This window comes from Cavia porcellus, unplaced genomic scaffold (assembly GCF_034190915.1).
Source record: "Cavia porcellus strain 051 isolate PalLab524CR breed Dunkin Hartley unplaced genomic scaffold, mCavPor4.1 scaffold_4, whole genome shotgun sequence".
Classification (NCBI taxonomy): domain Eukaryota; kingdom Metazoa; phylum Chordata; class Mammalia; order Rodentia; family Caviidae; genus Cavia; species Cavia porcellus.
Window position 1 is genome coordinate 8640210 of NW_026947487.1, and position 24423 is coordinate 8664632.

At 35.0% G+C, this 24423-nt stretch overlaps 1 protein-coding gene across 10 annotated transcripts in view; it reads left to right on the forward strand.

Annotated features, from left to right (window-relative positions):
• The window catches only part of Myo9a (myosin IXA), a 351801-nt gene that overhangs the window by 122858 nt on the left and 204520 nt on the right, over positions 1 to 24423 (forward strand). For 9 of the 10 annotated variants that reach the window (XM_063246690.1, XM_063246689.1, XM_063246687.1 and 6 more), the window contains exons 3-6: positions 13004 to 13098; positions 18425 to 18487; positions 22201 to 22300; positions 24313 to 24369. In XM_063246690.1, coding sequence (XP_063102760.1) covers positions 13004 to 13098; positions 18425 to 18487; positions 22201 to 22300; positions 24313 to 24369 — 315 coding nt within the window. The remainder of the gene's footprint in view (positions 1 to 13003; positions 13099 to 18424; positions 18488 to 22200; positions 22301 to 24312; positions 24370 to 24423) is intronic. The other variant, XM_063246693.1, reaches the window with a different exon arrangement.

Below are 24423 nucleotides of genomic sequence, written 5' to 3' on the forward strand. Positions count from 1 at the left end.
ACCTAAGCTCTTTTATTTTATTTTTTTTGTATATGCTGTAGAATCACCATGTTTCATTTATAATGACCACTTCTTTAGTTTTCTGAGAAATTTTTAATTTTTTTTCTAGAGATTCATGCATTTGCTTTGTTATTTCTGCGATTACCACTTCAGATAGTCCAGCCTGGTGGTTTTGGATAGTTTCACCTCATTACCTTGTGGGTTTGCCTTTAGTGAGCTGGATGTCTGGGGTTGCATTTTTTAAGTTTAATATCTGGGTTGATCCTTCTAAATTGCCTATGTAGTTATATTGCTAGTATTTCGAATCCTTAGGAAATGACTACTTCTCAAAGATAACTTATAGGTGTAGCTTGCTTTTGGGTTTTGAGTCTATTGCAAGATTCTGACTCTTCAATTTATTGAGAATGAGAAGTTGGTGCCTACGTGGCCCAGCCCCTGGCACTGGCCTGTAGTATTTTTTATGATGCTTAGTCAATCTCAGTCTTGGTATACCAGAAAGAACAACTGTTTAGAACAATTATGTCACTTTGGCTAATGTGGTACAATTAGCAATAATAGTAGCATCAAACACAGCTTAGAAAATGACAAACTGAGGTAATTTTCCACCTTAAACCATATAAACTAGATTTGTGGTTATTTAACAAAATGTAAAACAAACCAGAAAATTATAGGCAGTAAATAAGCCCTCAATATGGCAATTTTCTCCTCAAGGGAAAAAATTTAAATGGGGTTCAGGGAAAAAAAATATAGCCCTAAGAGAAGAAGAGGTTAGAAGCAAGGCTGTAGGACAAAGGAAGATCATGCAAACTTTGGAGAAACTGTTGCAGAAAACAGGAGAGAGAGTTTAGGAAGAGATAAAAAGGACAAAAGGCAATAGCAGCAGCAAAACTAAACTCTTTTGTTCACACATAAAAAACCAGAAAAAACAAAACAAAAAGCAAGAAAAGAGAAAAAGAAAAATCCACTTCAACGTATGTCTCTGCTGTCACTGGCACACAGTGTGTGCAGACAGGGTCCAGATCCATGTTGATTATTCCCAGAAAACTAGTGGTAGCTTTGCAGCCCTGGAGTAGTGGATAATTTCAGCAAGCTTGCACCTTGATTTCCACTGAAGTTCAGGGTAGTTTCTGGCCATGAGGCTGGAATCAGACCCATTTTGCCTGGAGCAGTCCCTGTTCCTCCTGCCCACTTGAACTGAGCTGGGAGCCACCAGGTGGAGTCAGAAGTTGCTTTGATTTCCAACCTCAGTTGGTCCCTCTCCAAGATGTCACCTGGTCAGTTACCCCTTCCTGTTCATCTGAACCCAAATAACTCACCAGCCACTGCAGTCTGCTTCATCTACTGCTCCATTCCACTGGTGTGTTTCTCTATGGAGGACTCTGGAATCTGCAGTTTTAAATGGCTCCTGTCATGCAGTGAGTCTGGGATGAGGGAGAAGGCACTGCCTGCAGCTTTCTTTGTTGAAGATTTTGTCTTTGCTTTTCTTTTGAGCTTCAGTTCTTGCTTTAGATCCATGCTGAATCCTGGGGACCCACTTCCTTTGTCCTTCTCTTCCTCACGTTGCTATATTCCAGTGTCTGGATGCCAAGTCTTGGAGAGGCTTTTTCTTTGTTGCTCACCACTCTATATTTGTGGATGTCTGGGCTGTTTGATCTTTTTAGTGTTAAGTTTTTTGAGCTCTTTATATATTCTGGATATTAATGCTTTATCAGAAAGTCAGAAAAATTGGAAGAGTTGGCAAAGATTTTCTTCCATTCTGTAGACTGTTTCTTCACTCTGCTGTTTGTGGAAATTTAAAAGTTTGACATAGTTGCATTTGTTGATTCTTTCCTAATATTCTCTGGGCTTTAAGAGTTTTATTCAGGAAGTATTTGCATGTGCCTATGGCTCTAAGTGTTTCCTCCTCCTTTTTTTAGTCGTTTCAAAGTTTCAGGTCATTTATCCATTTTGAATTGATTTATAGAAGCCAAAATATGTGTTAACTACTTAACAGTTTACTTTAAGTGTCACTTGGGAAGTGTACTTTTTTACTTACATTTTTAGCTTCCTGGTCTGCAATCAGATGGCTGTAGTTGTGTGGGTTTGTTGCATTGTTCTCTTATTATGTTACATTGATCTACATATGTTATTTTTATGCCAGTGTGCTGTTTTTATTACAGTGCTTTGTAGTATAATTAGAACTTGCATATTGTGATGCCTTTTACCTTGCTGTTTTTACTTACGATTCCTGTAGCCATTCTGAGTCTTTTTGCATTTTCATTTTCCTTTTGGGATTTTTGTCTAGTTTTGTGAAGAATGTGATTGATATTTTGGTAGGGATTGCATGGAACTTTTAAAGTTTGTTTTGCGGTAAGAGCTTGCAAAGTTGTCTATATAGGCCTTGAACTTGGAATCCACTGCCTTAGCCTATTTTTTGTTTTCAATTTTATTTTAAAGAGATAACCCTCAAAATTTCAAAACAAGATAATAGGAGAGTGACAATGTTTAATATATCATGTATTGTTATCTTTAATTTAGTTACTCAGAGTACAAGATACAGGTGTTTAATTGTCCAAATAATGATAGCATAAACCTTTCTTTTCAATGACCTAGGGGAAATTAATAGTATAACTATCTTAACTTTCTTGTATATTTATATATTTTGTTTTCCCTTTTTCCTTTCCCCATCCAGTTTCTCTTTGCTTTTGAATAGTTTTTTCCCATTTCACAATATCTATTGTATAGTTTAGATCTTATTTATTTTTCTTACATCAGGGAGATAATACAGTGTTTACACATGTGAGTCTGATTTATTTCACTTATGAGTGTGGTCTTGAGTTGTATCCACTTCCCTACAAAAGTCTCAAAAGTATCATTTATGTCAGAGTAGTACTCTGTAGAAAAGTAGAAAAAGGCCACATCTTTTTTTATCTGTTCCTCAGTTGATGAGCATTTAGGTGGTTTCCAAGACATGGATATTACAACTGGGTGGGTATACATATGTTGCTGTGGTATGATGTTTTTAATTCTTCTGGGAAAATATCCAGAAGGTGAATAGCAGGGTCAAATGGGACTTTAATTTTCCTAGTTTTTTCAGGAATCTTCATACTGATTTCCACAATGATGATACCAGTCAACAGTCCTGCTAACAGTGGAGAAAGGTTTCTGTTCCCCAACTGTCCCTCCCGCATTTTTTTATTTTTTGATTTCTTGATAATAGCCATTCTGGGATGAGATGAAATATCAGTGTTGTTTTAATTTGCGTCTGTTGAATGACCAGTAATGGTCATTTATCACAGTAGCATTCATAGCATAATTTCAAATTGAACATTTTTTCATGTATTTATTTGCTGTTTGTATTTGTATATCAGAAGTATATATTCATCTCAGATGCCCATTTTGGATTGAGTCTTTAAATTTGGGAGGTCTAGGTTTTTTGTTTTAATTCTTTATATATTCTAGATATTAATCATTTGTCTGAGGAACAGCTGACAGAAATTGTTCCTACACTGTGGGTTGTCTATTCTGTTGGCAGTTTCTCTTGCTATGCAAAAGCTTTTTAATAAGATGAGATCTCAGTTGTTGATTCTTTGTGATAGTTGCTGTGAAATTGGGGTTTTATTCATAAAATCTTTGCCTAGACTAATGTCTTTAAGAATTTTATGTATTCTGTCTTCCATCAGATTTAATGTTATCATAGATCCATTTTGAATTTAATTTAGTGCATGGTGAAAGAAATGGGCCCAATTTTAATCTTTAGTATGTATAAAGTCAGTTTTTCCAGCACTGTTTATTAATGAGGCTGAACTGATACAGCTCAGCAGCACAGGACTACTTGGCAAGTGTAAGGTTGTGTGTTCAATTCCTGGGACCAAAAAAACAAAGATAAAGTGGCTGAGTACATGTCTAGTATTGTTTCTGCATCTTTTAATCTATTCCTTTGATTCTTGGGCTTGGGTTGTTTGCCAGTACTAGTTTTTTTTTTTAAATCACAGTAGCGTCATAGCGTAATTCAAATCAGGATTTGTGATGTTACTTGCTACCTTTGTTGCCCAGAATTGCCTTTGCTATTCTAGGTCTGTTCTGGTTCTAAATGAATTTTAAGATTGTTTTCTCTAATTCTGTGTAATATGTCATTGGAATTTTGACCAGAATTGCATTAAATCTGGTAACAATTTTGAAAGTCTGACGATTTTTATGAAATGTATTCCTCCTACCCAAGAAGCAGAGATACCTTTCCCTTTCCTGATACTCTTTTCGATCTCCTTTTTCAGAGTACTGTAGTTTTCAATGTAGTGATCTTTTACATTATTCTTTAGATTAATACCTACATGCTTCATTATTTTGGATGCTATGGTCAAAGGTGTTGTTTCCCTAATTTCTGTCTCTGAGTTTTTATTTGGATGCAGGAAGGCTACTGATTGTTGAGTGTTGATTTTGTATTCATCTAGGCTCCTGAATTTGGTTAAGTCTGATAGCATTTTGGTGGAGTTTTTGGGGGTCTTTTATGTAGAATATCATGTTACCCACAAATAATAATTTAACTTTTTCCTTTCCTATCATTATTCCTTTTCTTTGTCTTGCCTTAGCCTCTTAATTAGCTGAAATTATGGGTTTGTGCCACTATGTCCAGCTTTAAGCTGTATTTTGACTAGGGTTATTAGAATTTTATTCGTTTGCTTTTTTTTCTATTAACTAGTTTCTTTAAAGGACTGATACAAAGAATTTTTTATGTAAATGATCATCTTTGGCTTTTGGTAGAACTGTTTATACTATTCACATTTTATGAAATTATTGAAAATTTCTTTTGAATTTGTCTTGTATTTATTATTCCCACATTCCTTATTTCCTGTATCTTTTTTTTTTAATGAACAATATTTTTGGGGGGACATTCACATCACACCATATTAGCCATTTAGAGTGTTGACTTCCATGACAGTTAGTACATTGGCAGTGTTTTGTTTTATTTTGATTTTGAGTTAGGGTCTCACTGTGCAGCTTAGATTAGTCAGTCTTAAGCTTGCTTTGTAGGCCATGCTCAGTGAACTTGATATGCTCTTGCTTTAGTCTGAAGTGCTGTGATTGCATATGTGTACCACCATACTTGAAGTCTTGGTAATTTTAAAATTGGGTTTTTGTGTTTTTATTGTTGAGTTATAAGAATTTTTATACATTCTAAATGTCAGATTTTCATCAAATACATGATACACAAATATTTTCACCCACTGTAGGTTGTCTTTTTACTTTTCTTGACTGTGTTCTTTGAAGTGCAAAAGTTTGTAATTTCATTCAAAGTCAATTTACTTTTCTGTTAGTTTGTGCTTTTGATCTTTTAGGAAACCATTGCCAATGCAAAGATGTGAATATTTACACCTGTAATTTTTCTTATGTTTTACAGCTTAGGTCTTAACTTTATATCCTGGATTCATTTCAGTTAATTTTTATACATACCGTATCATAGGGAGTCCATCTTCATTTTTTTTTTTTTTTTGGTATGTGGATATGAAGATTAAGCTTAATTGCCAACTTCATTGACTTGGTAGCCATCCAGGGTATGAGTGAAGCGCACTTCTGAGTATGGTCATAGAAGTGTGATTTCCTTGACCCTTCCTTTCTGGTGTTTTTCTCATTTTTTGTTTCTCCCTGCCATGAGTGGAGCAGCATTCCTGCACCATACTCTTATGCTATGTATTTCTGATTTGTAGCTAAATAACTATGGACTGAACCCTCTGATAATGTGAGCCAAATATAGAGGTATCTCCTTTTGTGTTGTGAGTAGTCTGTTATTTTGTTCAGTAATAGGGAAACTGATCAAACTATATATGAAAGCTCATTGAATTTTTTTTGTCTTTTGTCAAAATTTAGTTGATTATAAATGTAAGGGTTTATTTCTGAAATTTAGTTTTACTCTAATGCCAATACCACATGGTTTAATTATTGTATCTTTTTATTAAGTTTTAGAATTGAAAAGTGTCATCCCTTCCCAAATTTATTCCTTCAACATTGTAGTATTTCAAGTCCCTTGCATTTCCATGTTTATTTTAGGAATAGCTGTTAATTTTATCAGAGACATTTAGATTTGATAGAAATTGTCTTGCCTCTGTATGCTGACAACATTTTGTCTTCTAATCCATGGCACAAGATGTCTCTACACATATTTAAATCTTTTTAAGTTTATTTCAACAATATTTTGTAATATTCAGTATGAGCATCTTGTGTATTTCTTTTTTTTAAATTCCTTTGCATTTTAGTCATTTTACTTATGAAACAGTACAGGTTTTTTATTGTATTTTTTATTAGTAGAAATATAATTGAATTTTATATATTGCTTTTGTATCTTCTAACTTGTTGAGTTTATTTGCTCTAATAACTTTTTGTGTATTTCGTTTTGTTTTTGTTTTTTTCCTTTTTATCGGTACCGGGGATTGAACTCACGACTGCCTGCTTGCAAGGCAGGTGCTTATGCCGCTGAGCTAAATCTCCAGCCCTTTTGTGTATTTCTTAACATTTTCTATATAAAAGATTATATACTACTTGTTTTCATTTACCTTTCTTTTTTTCTTATTTCCTAATTGCCCTGACTTGAAACTGAAATACAGTGTTGTATAGAAATGAAATAATGAAAGTCATCATCTTTCTGATTATAGAGTAAGGAAGTGACTAATAAGTTTGTTTGATACCTTCTTGAGAGTAGATAGCAAGATAAGGTTTTGACATTACAGAGTGCTGTTGAACTCAATGGAGATGCCCAAACTGGTCTTGAAGTTGCAGTCCTGCATCCCTGGGGCTGGGATTGCAGGTGTGTCCCATCACACCTGGTTTAGACTGTATTTAAATAATATCTTTAATCAACTTGAGAAACTTCCCTAACATTCATAGGGGTTTGCCTTTGTTAGATGCTTTTTCTGTATCTATTGAGTTTATCACATACTTTTTGTCCTTTAGTTTTTAAAGTGTTGTGTTATATTTATTATTCATTCTTGAATTTAGTAATTGAATACTTCCGCCTTTTACTTCACTCCTTCCCATGTTTTTGGTGTGTGTATCTGAAGATTTGCCAATTTTCCTAATATTTTCAAAGAACCACCTTTTAAAATTTTTTATTTTTAGTAAGACACATTTCAGTACATAATTATTACATTTATGTTGGGGTGGGTTACATACATGTATTTAACACATCTTAATTCTTTTTTTCATCCCTTTACCTTCTCCTTCCCTCTTAGTAACCTTTCCTTTTGCATAAGCTCTATCTTCCTGTTTTGTATTACTGTTTATTTTGTTTTTTATTTACATTTTTCATTTCTTATATAAGAGAAATCATGTGATATTGTAAGCTCATGTGTCTAATTTACATTAGACACATACTACAATTTTAAGGTACATTTGTTTTCTTACAAATGACTCAAATTTTATCTTTCTCTGTGGCAGAGTGGTATAACATTGTGTATAAACACCACATTTTCTTTATTCATGTGTGGATGGACATATAGGCTATTTCAAGTTTTAGCTATTGTGAATTGTACTGCTGTAACACAGATATGCATGTCTGTATGCAGTAAAGACTGTAATATGTCTTTAAGTCTTGCAGGAAGATACCTAGGTGGGGAATAGCTGTGTTAAATTGAATTTCTAATTTTAGTTTTCTGAGGAAGGTCCATATTGATTTCCATAGTGGTTTTCCTGTTGTACATTCTTGCTAGCACATAAAATAAGAGTTCCATTTCCCTGCAGCTTTCCCAGTACCTATTGATAGCCATTCTTTCTGGGGTAGGTTAGAATCTTTAATTTGCATTTTCTGTTGACTAGAGATGTTGAACATTTTTTCATGTATTTATTGGGCATTTGTACTTCCACTTCTAAGATGTATTTATTTATTTCAGTTTTTGATTTTTTTATTTGGGAGTGGGTATAATTTTTTGAGTTCTCTGTATATTTTAGCTATTCATTAGTTCTCTGTTTAAGGAATAACTAGCAAAATTTTCCACTCTGGAGGTTGTCTCTTCATTCTGTTGGTTATTTCCTTTGCTATGCAGAAAGTTTTAAATTTGATGTACTCCTGTTTGTTGAAAGTCCTAGTCTGTACATATGTCTTCAAGAGTTTTATGTTAATTTATCTTCCAGCGGATTGTTTCTGTTATAATATCCAGGTCTTTGATCCATTTGGATTTTATTTTAGAGATACAGGTCTAGATTAAGTCTTCTCAATGTAGATAGACAGTTTTCCCAGCACTGTTTGTTAAAGAGAAGCTATCTCTCCTCTGGCATATATTTTGGCCCCTTTGTCAAAGACCCAGTGGTTTAATAATTTCTAGTGTTGTTTCTGCATCTTCTGTTCTATTTAGTACCATGCTAGTACATTACTGTAACTTTGTAATTTAACTTGAAACCTAGGATTGTGATGCCTCCTGCTTTATTCTTGTTACCCCGTAATGCTTTACTATTTTGGGCCTCTTCTGTCTCCATATGAACTTTAAAATGTTTTTTGTAGTTCTATGAGGATGCTGTTGGTACTGATTGGTTTTTTATTAACTTTGTATATCAGTTTTAGAAGGATGGCTATTTTAAGAAAACTTTTTTTTTTGGTACTCAGAATCGAACTCAGGGCCTCACACTTGCCAGGCAGGTGCTGTGCCTCTGAACTACACCCTGGTCCCATTTTAACTTTACTCAAAGACCCAACTTTTGGTTTAGTAATATTTTTTTGTTATTTTTACATTGGCTGTTTATTTTATCATCATCATCAACATTATTTTTCATCTCTTGTTTTCTTGTTTGTGGTATGGGAGGTGCTCCAACCCCAGCCCTGTCTGTGTGTATGTGTGTGTGTGTGTGTGTGTGTGTGTGTGTGTATTTGAGACAGGATCTCACTGTGTACTGCAGGGTAGAATTGAACTCACTATGTAGCCAGACTAGCTTGAAACCTATGGTGACCCTCCTGCCTCAACCTATCAATTGCTGGCATTATAGGGGTGTGTCACCATGCCTGAATCTTTTTTATTGTTACTTTGAGATAGAGTCTCCCTGAGATGCTCAGATGCTCTCCCTGAGACGGCCACAGTTGAACTTGTGGCCTTCTTGACTGGGATAATTGATATGTGCCACTGCTCTCAGATCTTTCCTATTTTCTTAAGGTGATAGTTTATTGATTAGGGATCTTTTCTTTTCTTTTGTCTTTTTGAGACAGGGTCTCTATGCAGTTCAGGCTGGCCTTGAACTTACTTTGTAGCCCAGGCTGGTCTCTAACTTGCATCGATCTTCCTGCCTCAGCCTCCCGAGTGCTGGAATTACAGGCGTGAGCCACCAGGCCCAGCTGATCTTTTCTCTTTTTAAGTATGGCCTTTTACAGTTATAAAATTGCTTCTGAGTACTTATTCAGCTGTGTCCTATATATTGTGGTGGTTGTGATGTTTTCCTTCGTCTCAAAATAAAATCTTCCTTGTAATTTTTCTCTCTTTTCTGTCTCAGTCTCTGTCTTTGTCTTTCTATTACTGATACTTTATTTGGATATGTTTTCATTTGAGTCCCTGTAGTAAACTTTTTTTAGTTAATTTCAACACCTGGATTTTTATAATCTTTACAACTTGTACCTTGTTTTTGATATTTTGTATTGTTAAGGCAGCTCTACCAGACTTGTTTGAAAACCTTTAATATAGAAAATATAAAGCCATTGCCTAGTAAATACAGCATCTGGACTTTGTCAGGGACAATTTCTACTATTTTCAGATGACCATGGTTTGTTTCTTGCATGTCTCTCAATTCTTTATTGAAAACTGGGCATTTTAAATAATACGCAGTTCTGTGAAGTCTCTATTCTTTTATTGCATGAGGCCATCAAAGTGAGTAAAGCTGTCAGAATTCTACTCAGTTACTTTAGTGGTCAACCAGGGTCTGGCAAGTATTTCTTTGAATTTCTAGAAGGGTTCAGGTTACCAATCTTCCTTTGAGGTTTTTGTACTTGTACAGGACCTTTGTGCTCTGTCAAGCAATTATCAACTCTGCCTTAATTTTCACTCCCTGCTAACACAGAACCTCAAGTTCAAACTTGTCTAAGGTCTTTCCTCAGCAAGCACATGGCCTTCTACATGCCCAGTAATACTTCTTTTTTTCTTTTGAATCTGGGATCAAACTCATGACCTTGCACTTGCCAGGCAGGCACTTATGCCACTGAGCTAAATCCCAAGCCCCACCAAGTAATACTTCAAAAATTTTCAAAGCCCACTTTATACTTGCCATTCACCACCTTTTCCTTTATGTGTAGCTTGTCTTGCGTTTTTGTTTTTGGTCCTATCCTGTTATCACCTCTTTAGGCAATTGTAGTTCTTAAATAATTGTTTTGGATTATTTTTGACATACACATTAGTGGGACGTATGAAGAGACTGTTCTCAGTGAGTGATCCCTGAGTTAGGTCAAAATAAGCAACCTTTTGAATGAATTTTCAGGAGATGTCAAATAGGTCAAACATAGGACTTTGAAAGACCTCAGTCTCTGTTGGGATTCTTGACTTTTCTAGTCATGTAATTAAATCAGGAATGTAAGCATTCATGAGGGTATTTGTGAAGATTTTCAGAATCATGTGTATTTACTACTATCACTGTAAAATAATTTCTTAATACTGATTGCATTGAAATTTCATCGAAATTTCAGTGCATGAATAGTAAATAGAACATGTTTCTCAAACTTTAGTTTGCATTTGAACCCCTGCAAGGGGTAAGACATTGCTAGACTGTAAACTCAGAATTTCTGCATGGTTCTATGAAATGTCTTAAGAGTTGCTGTTTTTGTAAAATTTCCAGGTAATGCTGATGCTTTTGTTCTTTACCACACTGAGAACTACTGGAGGAGAAATGTAGTTGCTGGGGCATTGGTTAAGTTTATCTCCTCAGCCTGTCTTGTATATCTGGGTGGATCCTGCAGGTGTACTCTGCACAGGTAGAGGTTAGCATACTCATGGCTTTGCATTCAGGGGTTATTAAGTAAATGGTTAGTTCAGAGGGTGTGTCATTTTCAGAGATTATGTAGAGTGGGAAGAAAACACTGCAATGCATTCTTATGCTTTTTTAGTTTGGTTTCTTCAAGTGTGTGTGTGTGTGTGTGTGTGTGTGTGTGTGTGTGTGTGTGTTTGGTCTTTTTGAGACAAGGTCTACTATGCAGTTCAGGCTGACCTTGAGCTCACTTTGTAGCCCAGACCGATCTTGAACTTGCAGTGATCCTCCTGCCTCAGCCTCCAGAGTACCTGGATTACACCCGATGTACTCATCACCACATCCAGCTTCAAATGTATTATGAAAGTGTCTTGCTAGGCAGTGATATGTTTCCTCCCACCCCCAATGCCAGGGGTCAGATGTACTCTTCACACTTGTTAGGCAAGTGCTTTACCACTGACATATATCCTTAGCGCCTTTTTCTTTCGTTTTGAATTTAAATTTAAAGAAATTTTACTGAGCTATAACTTATAATGTATATGTTTAAAATGTACTGCTGGGTTGTCATACAGGTGTACATCCATATAACCATCACTATGCAGTCAAGATTTAGAATAGCTTCATTCCCTTTGGGCCCTTTTGTGGACATTTCCCAATCTCAACACCATTTTTTTTTTTTTTTTAAATCTTTTTGAGACAAGACCTCACTATGCAGTTCAAGCTGGCCTTGAGCTCACTTTGTAGCCCAGGTTGGTCTTGAACTTGAACTTGAAAGGATACTTCTGCCTCAGCCTTCCGAGTGCTGAGATAACAGGTTTAGCTCTGACTCCATTCTTTTTTTTTTTGGTCTTTTTATCGGTACCGGGGATCGAACTCACGACTGCCTGCTTGCGTGGTAGGCGCTTATGCCGCTGAGCTAAATCCCCAGCCCCTTTTGACTCCATTCTTAAACACCCTTTGATCTGGTTCCTTATTGCTATTGTTTTGTCTTTTATAGAATTTAATATAGATGATTTATATTATATATACTCAATGTCTAGTTTCTTTTGCTTTGCATAACATTAGCACATAATTGTTGATATGTATATCATTAGTTCATTTTATGGATGGTCATTATTTCTTTGCATGTTGTATATTATAGGTAATGATTTAGGGAGTTTATAGCTTTTAATTCATGCATGATGAATATAGCTTTATTTTAAACAGGTATGATAAAATGTATTTTAATAATGGAAGTTCACTTATACAGTTTAAAAATTATACAGTCTAAGTATCATTTATACAGTTGTACTGTAATTGTTTTTCTGGACCCTTGTTAATTTAATTAGCAAGGTTTTTAGAAAATATGAGTCTAAATCTATTAAGAAAATTTTTCTGGCTCTGGAATTTGAAAAAAACGTAGAATTTTGATAAGCATTAGGTTTTAAAATTCTTTCACTAAAGAGTAGAAATTAAAATGTAATATACTATATCTACATACATAAACATACATGTTTTTTGTTTGTTTTTTTGCAAGGTCTTGCAGTGTAGTTTAGGCTGGCCTTGAACTCACGCATAGCACAGGCTGACTTCAATTTCTCAGTAGTCTTTTTGCCTTAGCCTCCTGGTGATGGGATTATAGGCAAGTGCCAACATACTTGACACTTGTTTTGTTTTTGAGACAGGATTGCTCTATATGATGCAGGCTGGCCTTGAACTCAATATCTGTCCGCCTTGGTCTCTTCAGTATTAGGATTACATGCATGTGCCACCAAGCCTAGCTCTGCTTGGTGTTTCACTTATTAACTGCTTTATTTTACCTGAACTCTTAGTATGAGTCTGAACATAAGTAAATTACCTATCTGTTGTCTCTTCTGCATTTTGTCTCTTTGAGCTGACCTAAGCAGGGTTTTTTTTTCTTTTTCTTTTTCTCTTTCTCTTTCTTTGTTTCTTTTTGAGACAGGGTCTCACTATGTACTGCAGGTTGGGTTTGAACTCATGGTAACCCTTTTGCTTCAGCCTCCTGCGTGCTAGGATTATAGTTGTGCACCACCGTGCCTGGTTAAAGAAGGGCTTAAAAATGGTTTCTAATGAAACTAATGTGAATTATTTGTTTTCACAGGCCTTTGGAAATGCAAAAACTGCTCATAATAACAATTCAAGTCGCTTTGGCAAGTTTATTCAAGTAAATTACCAGGAAACAGGCCCCGTACTTGGGTAAGTTCTGCAATAATAGTGGGTTGTGGAACATGTTTTATTTTTGTCATTACTTACATTGTAGCTACAGACCTGTGGTGGCAAATCTATGGCATATTTTTTTTAAGACCAAAGATGTTAATGGATGAGCTTTTTCTAAACTAAAGCCTCAGTGTTCAGTTTTTTTTTTTTTTTTTTTTTTTTTTTTAAGATAGAGTCTTACTATGCAGTTCAGGCTGGCCTTGCTCACTTTGTGGCTCAGGGTGGTTTGAAATTTGCAGTGATCCTCCTGCCACAGCCTCCCAAGTGCTGGAATTATAGGTGTGTGCCACCATGCATGACAGTATTCAGGTTTAATTGTAAGTAGCACTTTGTGATAAATAAATGGGTTTTGGGGTGTGGTTTGGGCTGTTATCTCTAAAAGGTTTTCCACTGCTGCTATAGATTATGTGTGACATTGGTGTCTGCATTAAAAATTTTCCTAGATTTTTTTTTTCCCCTTTTGGAAAACGTCAAACATCAGAAGTTGTGAGACTCATCTTAGCACTCATACAGCCTTGACTTAGAATGTTAACAATTAGCTGCATTTACTTTTCTCTGTATTCTATTATGTATATGTTCACTGTTTGAATGATTTTGAAGTTGGAGATATACAATGATCACCTAATTAACTATATTTCCCAAGCAATCACATTTATATTATTTGGGAATAAAGTCTTATAATTAGGAGGTTTAATTTTGTTACAGTAATGTCTTATATAGTCTGTGATCAAAGTCCTCTGGTTGTATCAGCAGTATTCCTTATAGCTTAAAAAGAAACATAATAGACTCATATTTTTTTAGAGCAGTTTTAGGTTCATAGCAAAAAAATAAAGGGGAAATACAGAGTTCCCATATATCCTTTCAAATTATCCTATGTGCCTCTACACTTTTCTCCTATTTTAATTGCACTGGATTCATATATATTTCTTCAGTTATTGAACTATATCCCTTCAGACTTTTCCTTCATTTTCCAGTATTGTAAATACCTTTTTGTGACTAGGGATTTAGCTCAACGGCATAAGGGCCTGCCTGCCAAGCCTGAGGTCCTGAGTTTGATCCCTGGTAAAAGAAAATCATTCATTCATATGTATATATATGTAAGTGTGTGATCCATTTGTTAAAATTGATAAGCTAATGTTGAGATTGATTTTTATTTTATTGCAGTGCTGGGGATTAAATCTAGGGTTGCTCTTCCACAGAGCCACATCTCCAGCCCTTTTATTTTTTATTGTGAGACAAGTTATCACTAAGTTGTCCAGGTTGCTTTTGAATTTGTGATTGTCTTTTTTCAGCCTCCAGAGAGCTGGGGTAAACAACCATGTGACACTATGTCCAGTGATAGTTCTAATTAAACGTTCATAATTTGCATTAAGGTTTACTCTTTGTCCTGTACATTCTGTGAATTTTGGCAAATAATACAGACAGGCACACAGCAATATAGGTACATCTAGCATAGTTTTACAGCCCTAAAAATCCTGTGTTCTGCCTATTCAAGCCTTCCTACTGCTAATCTTTGATGACTAATAATATCTTTACCCTCTTCATAGTTTTGCCTTTTCCAGAATACCATATAGTTGGTTTCATACTGTATGTAGCCTTTCTAGATTGTATTCTTTAACTTCTATATTTCTCCATGGCTTGATTTTAATGGACTAAAGTTAAATTTATATAGCACTTTGGGAATAATTAACATTTAAAGCTCTTTTTGTATTGTCTTAAAATTTTAATATTTCTGGTTGAGCTTTTCCCTAAGTACATTATTATAGTCTTAATTTTTTTGCTATTAGTGATTTTTCTCCTACATTTTTTGAATTGCATTTTATATATATGGAAGCTATTTTCATACTAATTTTATATCTACTAACCTTGCTGAATTATTTTGTTGTTTATATTAGTTTTATTATTGTTTCTCTTCTAGATATATTACCCTATCTGCAAAAAAGAATTTACTTTCTTTCATTCTCTGTATTTCTGATTACTTTCTTTCTTACCTGATTTATTTCTAATACTATGTTAGCTTTCCATTCCTTAAAGGACAAAAGGTTTATTTTGGCTTGAGGTTTCAGAGATTTCACTTCATGGTTGGCTCCATTGCTTTTGGGCTCATGGAAAGCAAAACATCATGGTGTGGCATGCATAGAAGACTAAAGATGCTCATCTCATAGCAGCCAGGAAGTGAAGAAGAAAGAGAGAGGAAGGGTCAGGGTGCAGGTACACACTAGTGACCTAACATTCCATTGCATGAATCCCTTTACCTTTTTTCTTTTCTCCACTGTATAAAATACTGGCTGTAGGCTCTCTTATTATATGACCCAGTTAAACAATAATTTTGATTTTCTTGAGTGTTTTTGTCAGAATGAGTATTGAATTTTATTGAAGGCCTTTTTGACATCTGTAGAAATAAATTTGTTTTCACTGTGAGTTCAATTAGTAGTATAATTTCTCTCCCAATATCGAACCATTTTATGTTTCCAGGAAAAGAAATCTCACTCACGTTAAGGTTCATTCATCAGTCATTGTACACATACTCACTGTCATACATTTATGCATGCACACACACAATTTGCTTATTGTGTTGTTTGCTGATTTTTATAATTTTTTCAGCTCTCTGAATAAATGGGGTTGAGCTGTACTTTATAAAGTGCTAGTTTATGCTTGTCTTTCCACTTTACTTCTGTATTTAAATTGTAAAAATTTAAGCAAAACTAAACCCCACCTCCATGGAACCCAAACTAGAACCAGTTAAAGTGAATGAGGACAGTAAGTCTGTCTTCATGGTGAGTTTTATAGATCATTTTTTTTCCTCATCCTGAAGGCTAATCTATTTGCAAAGGTATGGTTGCTACTTTTACTTATGAAAGTGTTATGTGGTCACATTGTTGGGCTGCATTTTTTTTTTTTTTTTTTAGTATTTATGATTGTGCTGCTGTTGGAGAGGTTGACAGTAGGTAAAGTCATGTATGTTGCTTTATAACTTAGAATGCACAGTCTTATTGGTTCTCAAGATGAATTTGTGAACTAGGAGTGGCAGATGTTTGTTTTCACTTTTTTTTTCTTTTTGTCTTTTTGAGAGGGTTTCCCTGTGCAATTCAGGCTGGCCATGAACTCACTTTGTAGCCCAACTTGGCTTGAAACTTGTAGCAATCCTTCTGCCTCAGCCTTTTGAGTGCTGGGATTATGGGTGTGTGCCACCACACCTGGACTTCACTTTTTAATTTTAATTTTTTTTTTGAGACAAGGTCTTGCTATGTTGTCCAGGCTGACCTTGAACTTACTCAGTAGCCTAGGCTAGATCTGTGGTGATCCTTGTGCCTCAGCCTCCCTAGTGCTGGAATTACAGATGTGTGCTATCACACCTGGCTGTTTTCAAATTTAGTGGAGGGGATTCAGTCTTATGTATTAAGTGACTGTCTACAAACTTCTCACATCAATAATGAGCCAAAACATGTTAATACAGTGTCAAATGTATATTAAACAATTTTTAACTCTTATTTTCACTTATTTAGCGAAGATTTACAGAGCACTACCAAGCACTCTGCTAAATACAGTGGTACTTTGGTTCATAGTTGCTTTTGTTTGTGAAAATTTAGTTTGCAGGTAAATGTTTGGCAAAACTTTTTGTTTGCAAGCTCTGCATTGAGTGATGAACATGACTGTGGCCATCTTTCCCAGAATCGTGGAACAAATTAAGTTCAGGAACCAAGGTATCACTGTACTGAATGTATAACAAGAAACATAGACATGCTTTCTGCCTTTAAATTTCTCATAGTCTTTTTGCAAAGAGTGATAGCATGTAAGTTGATTGCACTAAAATAAGCACAGTGCTTGAAATGTGTGTCTGAGGCACTCACAAAAAGGTGGTTTTTATGTTGAGTGTTAAAAATTTGCTAAGCAGAAGTGGTAAAACACCAGTTGAGAAATTGGTGTAGCAAATGAATGGGATCATGACAAGTGCTCGGTGTATTTTGAGGATTTAAGTTGACAGCTATATAGTATGGTGTTGGTGGTTAGTTGGTGTTAGATTGTGACTAAGGCTAGTGTTTATACTCTCTTGAAATGGCGAAGCTGACTTTTAGAAGAATTTAATATGATAAAAGTCAAATAAACCTAAAGAGAATAAATAATGTAAGGAACTCTCAGAGTCAACTGTGATTCCAGTTTGCCATGTTTGCTTCACCTGCTCCTTTCTTCTTTTTCTGGGATGATTTAAATAATCCAGACATGTCTGTTTCTCTCTGCATATTTTGGTACAGTGAGCGTAATTTATAGACTGGAAAGGAGGAAAGAGAGGTCCAGAAAATAATGTTTTGGTGCAGTTGAAAGCCAGAGCCTCTGTGAATAAAACAGGCCCAGGTTCAGATTGTAGCTTTTACTGAGTCATAGTTTGCTAAGTGTAGAATCTTAGTGTCTTTGATCCTCTGTTTCTACCTTTATAAAATGAGGGCAGTAACATTTTCCATGGAGGGTGTCAGGAGACTTTATCACGTTAATTTATATCTATTCCCCTTCTCCCACTTTGAGCAGGGAATAACTTGTTTCAGTAGTTGAAATTGGCAGGGATCATTGTATTTGAGGAGTGACAAATTTATTTGGGTGCTAGCAACAGCAGATTTGTAAAGAAGACACACTCAAACTTCATTTAATACAGAGATGAAATTCACTGGCCTGGTGTTGGGAATAGAGTAAGGAATCAGAAGTGAAAGGAAGAGTAAGAGCAGTGCAGTCAGGGATGAACGCTATGCTTGAGAAGATAACCTGTATTTGTGTCTGAAGCAGAGCACATGTGATGGAGAGGAATTGGGGAAAATTTAGCTCAAGGTTCAAATTTTGAAGTAAAGGGCATTGTGTAGGTAATCCGGATCTGGTTAGCCTAGAGTTTTAAAATTTCAGATTATAGCAGCCCTGTTTCTTGTGAGATTTTACCCAGTTGCTCCCATGTGGATGAGGTACTGAAGACTTGAAAGGGGTAGTCTAGATAGTAAGAACAAAGTATGAGAAATATACTTGATGTTGCAGTTCTTCACTACTTTCACATAAAGTTCATTTCTGTGGTCTGTAGCATATTTGCTCTTCTTAATGGAGTCCATTTACCTTCCTGTCTCATTCTCCAGCCAGTCTAAGACTCATGACTTTATGAATTCATACATGAGTACCACTAACAGAATTTACAACACAGTGAGAATGTTAAATCTGCTGAAATGACCTGGAGCATGTTCTTTATATTTGTGCACTGCCTGTAAATAAGTGTGTGTATGTTACATTAAACTTCAGTATTTATATCAATCAATTTTATTTTTTCTTCTAGTGCCTATGTTGAAAAATACCTACTGGAGAAGTCCAGACTTGTTTATCAAGAGCATAATGAACGGTACATATTTTTATTTGTATAATTAGATCAAATTAATGTTAGTGTCATGCAGATTGACTTGTAATTTATTTGTATGTTGTGACAATCAGTTCACTTTAAACCCCATCTGTACCTTATGGGTAATTGCTGTTGCTTTCAAGGACAGAGTATTGCATTATTTTAGAGGCAATGAAGAGGAGAATATTTTGATATAATAGTGTTGTTTGTTCTAGGCAAACTATCAGAATAGGAAAACTGTTTCTCAGGTTTCTGTTGGATCATTGTTCAATTTTCTAATGTAGTTTTCTAATTACAAAAAGATTTCAAAAATAAGAGCTTTTAATACTGTTATAATATTTGAGACCAGAGGGACTTTAAAGATGATACATGTATCACTCAGATGAAGAAAGTAAGAGAGGTAAATGAGTTGTTTTATGCCACATTGAGACAATGATGTTGAGTTTGAAGTTAAATAGTCTGTAATCAAATCTTGGATAAGCCCTGAGCATCTCACTTATATGCTTCTTAGGTATTCTCATTTTACAAAAGGAAAATCATTCTAGAGTAGTTTAGAGAATTAAATGATATAAAATTTATAAAATGCTTTGTGTGGTTCTCATGTATAATAAAAGTTTAGTAATTAGTAGCAAATTCAGGCTTTTATGTTAATTTTTATGGCTAACAAAAGTGAAGAGATTCTTTGTTATATGTTACTGGATCTGGTTTGCTAATATTTTATTCGGCATTTTTTTCTGTGTTTATAAGATTTACTATTCTAAGTTCGTTCTTTCTTTCTTTCGTTCGTTCGTTCGTTCGTTCGTTCGTTCGTTTCTATTTTGGTGCTGGGAATCAAACTCAGGACCTTGAGCTTGCCAAGCAGGTGCTGTGCTGCTGAGCTACATCCTTGGCTTTTTTTCCTTTCTTTTCTTTTTTCCCCCTCCCCTTCTCCTTCTCCTTCTCCTCTCCCTTGCCCTCCCCTCCCCCCTCCTTCCCCTCCCCATAGGATTTTGTTGTATAATTCAGGCTGACCTTGAAATCACTTTGTAGTTCAGGTTGGCCCCTAATTTGCAGCAATCCTACCTCAGCCTCCAATTGCTGGGATGACTTGTGTGTACCACCATGTCACATGCAGGTTTTCTTTTCTTTTAGTAGTACCCTTACTTGATTTGGGATCAGTGTAATATTGTGCTTATTTATAGAATGAAATGGAAACTGTTATTTTCCATAGTTTTTTTTAAAGAAGAGTCTGTGAAAAGTTACTTCTTTTAATGTCTGGTACAGTTTATCAGCAAAACTGATTTTGGTTCTGGTCATTAGTTGGTGTAAGGTTTTGATTACTAATTCAAACACTGGTTATTAGAAATATGTTTAGAATTTATATTTTTTTCTTTGGACAGATCTGGTAAGAATCCTCTATTTTATGTTTTCTAATTTGTTTATTTCTTACAATCTGATTTTTTTTCTGGTAGGGTAATTAGTAATGTTTCCCTTCCTTTTGCTCCTAAATTTAAATGTATCACTTTGCTTGTTTCTTTCTTCAGTTTAGACAAAGGTTAATGTTGTAGTTGTTTTTGAAGAGTTGTTTGTTTTTTACAATTAATGTTCTTTATTCTATAATTCATCTCTAGCACTATTCTCTTTCTTCTGTTTGCTTCGGCTTTATGTTTTCCAGTTCTTTATTATTGTTTTGTTAGTTATGTTGTGGTTTGAGACTCGGTCTCATTATGTAGTTCAGGCTGGCCTTGAACTCAGTATGTAGCCCAGGCTTGCAGCAATTCTCCTGCCTCAGCTTCCTGAGTGTTGGGATTGCAGGCGTGTGCCACCATAGCCAACTTAGCTGCTTTTCTTGAATAAACACTACCTGGATTGCTGCAAGTTTTTGGTTACTTTCCAGAGTTCTACGAAACTTAATTCTGACAAATTTGCCAGATTCCTCATTGATTTTAGGGAATACAGAATTTGCAGATGTCCTAATTTTGCTGTTTCACTGTCTTTATCCCTCTTCTATTCATCATCTGAAGATTTTTTTTGAGGTTCTTAAATATTGAGTCATCACATATTAATATAGGAAATAAAGTGAACATGTTTTACAGATAAGTGTTTGATTTATGTATGTATGTATGTATGTATCCTTTTTTAAAAAATTTTATTTAAGGAGAAAAGAAAAAAAAAGCAGAGAAAGGGTACAAGTTATACAGATTTACAGAAAAAAATAGTAGGAATCACTAGTTAATGGATTACATATTGTCATCTTAGAAATAATTGTTCAAGTCACAAAATTAAAGCTTGTAAAGTGGACATTCCATCAATGATACTGCAAACAGTTCTGTTCAATGATCCAATAAAACTCTGTGATATCATTTTCTATCTTATATACACTTAAATATACATGCAGTTATATAGTTTAGAGCACTTTCTTTTCCTCTCTTTTGTACCATGACTATTACACATTTTGGGTTTCATTGCTCCCACGGTTCTTATTACTTTTTTGGAAGAGAGTAAAACCAAATGTGACATAACAGAACAGAATCGGTCAAGTCAAAAGGGTGGACGTAATAGATAATGTAAAAACATAATACAAGGTGATCAACAATGGTTACCATAAGGCCTCCCACTATCTCTAATACAGTTGCCTATATTGTTAGTTATAATACAATTGAACAAAACAGTAAAGAATAAAACCGACAAAACCAAAACATTGGAGACATTGTAGGTCTTCAAAAGTAGATAAAAGTCAACGAGAATGGGCGTTATAATGAATCTCATTATCTTCACAACTGATGCCTAAACTTTCGAACCTGATATTATCCAGCAAAACAGAATAGGGGAACATCTGTTAAAAACCAGATGGTGAGAGTAATACAGGGCTTTAAATCGAGATAATGGAAAGTCAAAGTGGGTTACTATAATATATCCTGCTATTTTTTTTTCCTTTAATTAAAAGGATAAAGATAAGTAAATAATGGAGTGGAGATTGAGATAAAAGAGGGCATAACAGCGAAACAGCGCAAATCAAAACATAACCATTTAAGCAGAATAGTGTTTCACCACCAGATAATCCTGACCTAAAAGTAGTTACCATATTGTCTCTTTCCTTGAAATCCTTGAGTACAACTTCGTATACTGTAGCATTAAGTATATCAAAACAATGTAAAACCATTTAAGAGAATGACATCATTACAGAGTATTTAGAATCGACTAACAGAAAATGAACAATGGTTTCTGTATAATCTCCTTGTCTTTAAAAGGTTTTTGCTTATACTATCGTACATAATAAAATCCAATAAGATACAACCTATTTAGACCATTGGAGACAGAAGGACAAAAGCTAGATGAGACTTCAAAACAAGATGATACTAAATCAGTATTACCTATTAAGATGTCATTTTCTCCAAAATAGCTGTTCCTATCATCCAATCTTCTCTGCCTCATTTCTGTTGAGCTCTTTTTCTGTCAGTAGCTGTCAGTTTGTCTTCTTCATTTTGTTCTCTGCTCCATTCGTATGTATCCTTTTGAGCCAGGGTTTTGTTACACAGTTCAGGTTGATGTTGAGCTAGCTTTGTAGCCCAGGCTGGTCTCGAATTTGTGACAGTCCTCCTGCCTCAGCCTCCTGAGTATTGAGATTACAGGACTGGACCACCACGCCTAGCATAAATGTTTTATTATTTTTTTAAAAAAATAATTACTATAAATCATATTTACTATAAAGCTGTATTTTTCTTTGTTTTCAACAGGAATTACCATGTATTCTATTACCTCCTGGCAGGAGCAAGTGAAGAAGAGAGGTTAGCATTTCATCTTAAACAACCAGAGGAGTATCATTACCTCAATCAGGTGAGAGTTCTTTTTTTTTTTACTTGTTTTTTTTTTTTTTTTTTTAATCAGTACTGGGGATCGAACTCACGACCACACACTTGCAAGGCAGGCACTTACGCCGCTGAGCTAAATCCCCAGCCCGAGGTGAGAGTTCTTGAAAACTATCTTAAAATGTAGGACAGAATTAATTTTAGTTCCTAAAAAACCCTTTTGTTCTGGTGCTTTTGTTTCAAAACCTGGTAATGGATTCTTTCTTTTTTTTTTTTTTTGGAGGCAGGGCCTTGCTGTGTAGTTTAGGCTGGCCTTGATATGTAGTTGAGTCTGGTCTTGAACTTGCAGTGATCCTCTTGCCTCAGCCTCCTGAGTGCTGTGATTATGGGTGTGTGCCACCATGCCCAGTCTGGTAATGGATATTAACTGACGTTTTCATACATGCAATCTAAAAATTTATGTCTGTGATTTTTAAATTTAAAAATTCCTACCCTTATGTGAATGTCAAAAAGTTGTTACTTTTGTTATTTTTGTGTTTTGTGAGAATCTTTAAGAGACAATAATGACTTTGATCTTTCCATATCAGAAAAGTGGTGTATTCTTTGCAGAATGACTTTTTTTTTTTTTGTCTTTTTCCTTTTTATCGGTACCGGGGATCGAACTCACGACTGCCTGCTTGCAAGGCAGGCGCTTATGGTGCTGAGCTAAATCTCCAGCCCCTGCAGAATGACTTTTGCACATCCAAGAAGGATGAATGTTAGTAAATGATTAATGTTTATCTTTTGCAAGGGAGTGCTTAGAATCCGATTGATGTGCTTTGCAGTCTAGTGTACTTACTGCTTTGCCATGATACTATGATTCAGATTTGAGTATGACTATATAATTTGATAAATAGTCCTCATAAATATCAGTATGAAACTCTCAAAGGCAAATGACGTAGAAGTTGAATCTTTCCTTTAAACTCTATGAATTCATCCCTAATCTTCTACAAAAGAAATAATTTTCATAACTTTTCATAACATTGAACATTCTCTTAACTTCATTCCTTATATTAACCAACATTAACTGAATTTAGAACAGTAGACCATTTAAACAATATATTGTCTTCCCTTAGTTTTTGTTTGAGGTAAGATGTAATATCTATGGAAAATTGTTTTATTCCAATCAATGAAATAGATTTTGACATAGATTTTGTAATTAATTCACGCTTGGATGATGACTCGAAGGTTGTAGTATGGCTGGGCATTGTGGCACATGCCTAGTTCTAGTACTTGAGAGGCCAAAGCAAGAGGATCACCTTGAACATGAGGCTAGCCTGGGCTAAATAGTGCGTTCAAGGCCAGCCTGAATCACATAGCAAGACAACAGCAACAAAAAAATTAAGATTATAGTAAAAATTTAGGGTTATTAAAGTTAAATCATAACACTTTTCCCAAGATACAGAGTGTGCTATATAACTGATACTTCTTAATTTTGAAATTATATGGTAATATAAACCATCTTACCTTATTGGTATTTGATATACTAATTTCAAAGTTATATGAAATGTCACTTTCTGATATAATACCAGACACAGGATGGAATAAGCAAAATTTTAAAAATTTCTAATTCAACTTCTGATTTTTTTCTCTGCTATTTAAATTACTTGCCTTGTATATGGATGATAAAATAATTTGTTTTTACAAGGTATTATTCACCTGTGAGATGATAGTTACTCATAATAGAAAATTCATGTTTTTACTATCTTTCTGTATCTTTTTATAATCAATGGCCATCACATTCTTGTTATAATGTCAATTTTCCTAGGATATGGGATTAGCAGTTAATATAAATATCAGGGTTACTAGGCAGTGGCATTACGGGTTCGACAGAATGGTCTCCCAGAATCTGAATGTATATTTCTGGTTTTATGGTGCTGTGCAAAGTAGCTTTTCTTTGGTTAACAGCGGTGCTGCCTGCACAGTACTCTAAAAAATTGTTAGAGAAGCGTAATAACCATTACTAATAACTTCTACTTAACTAATCTACCTTACTTTCAGATAACAAAGAAACCCCTCAGACAGAGCTGGGATGATTATTGCTATGACTCTGAGCCGGTCAGTATTATGTGTTCCTGCTAAAGGGCCTCACACTGCTCATTTATCTCCACC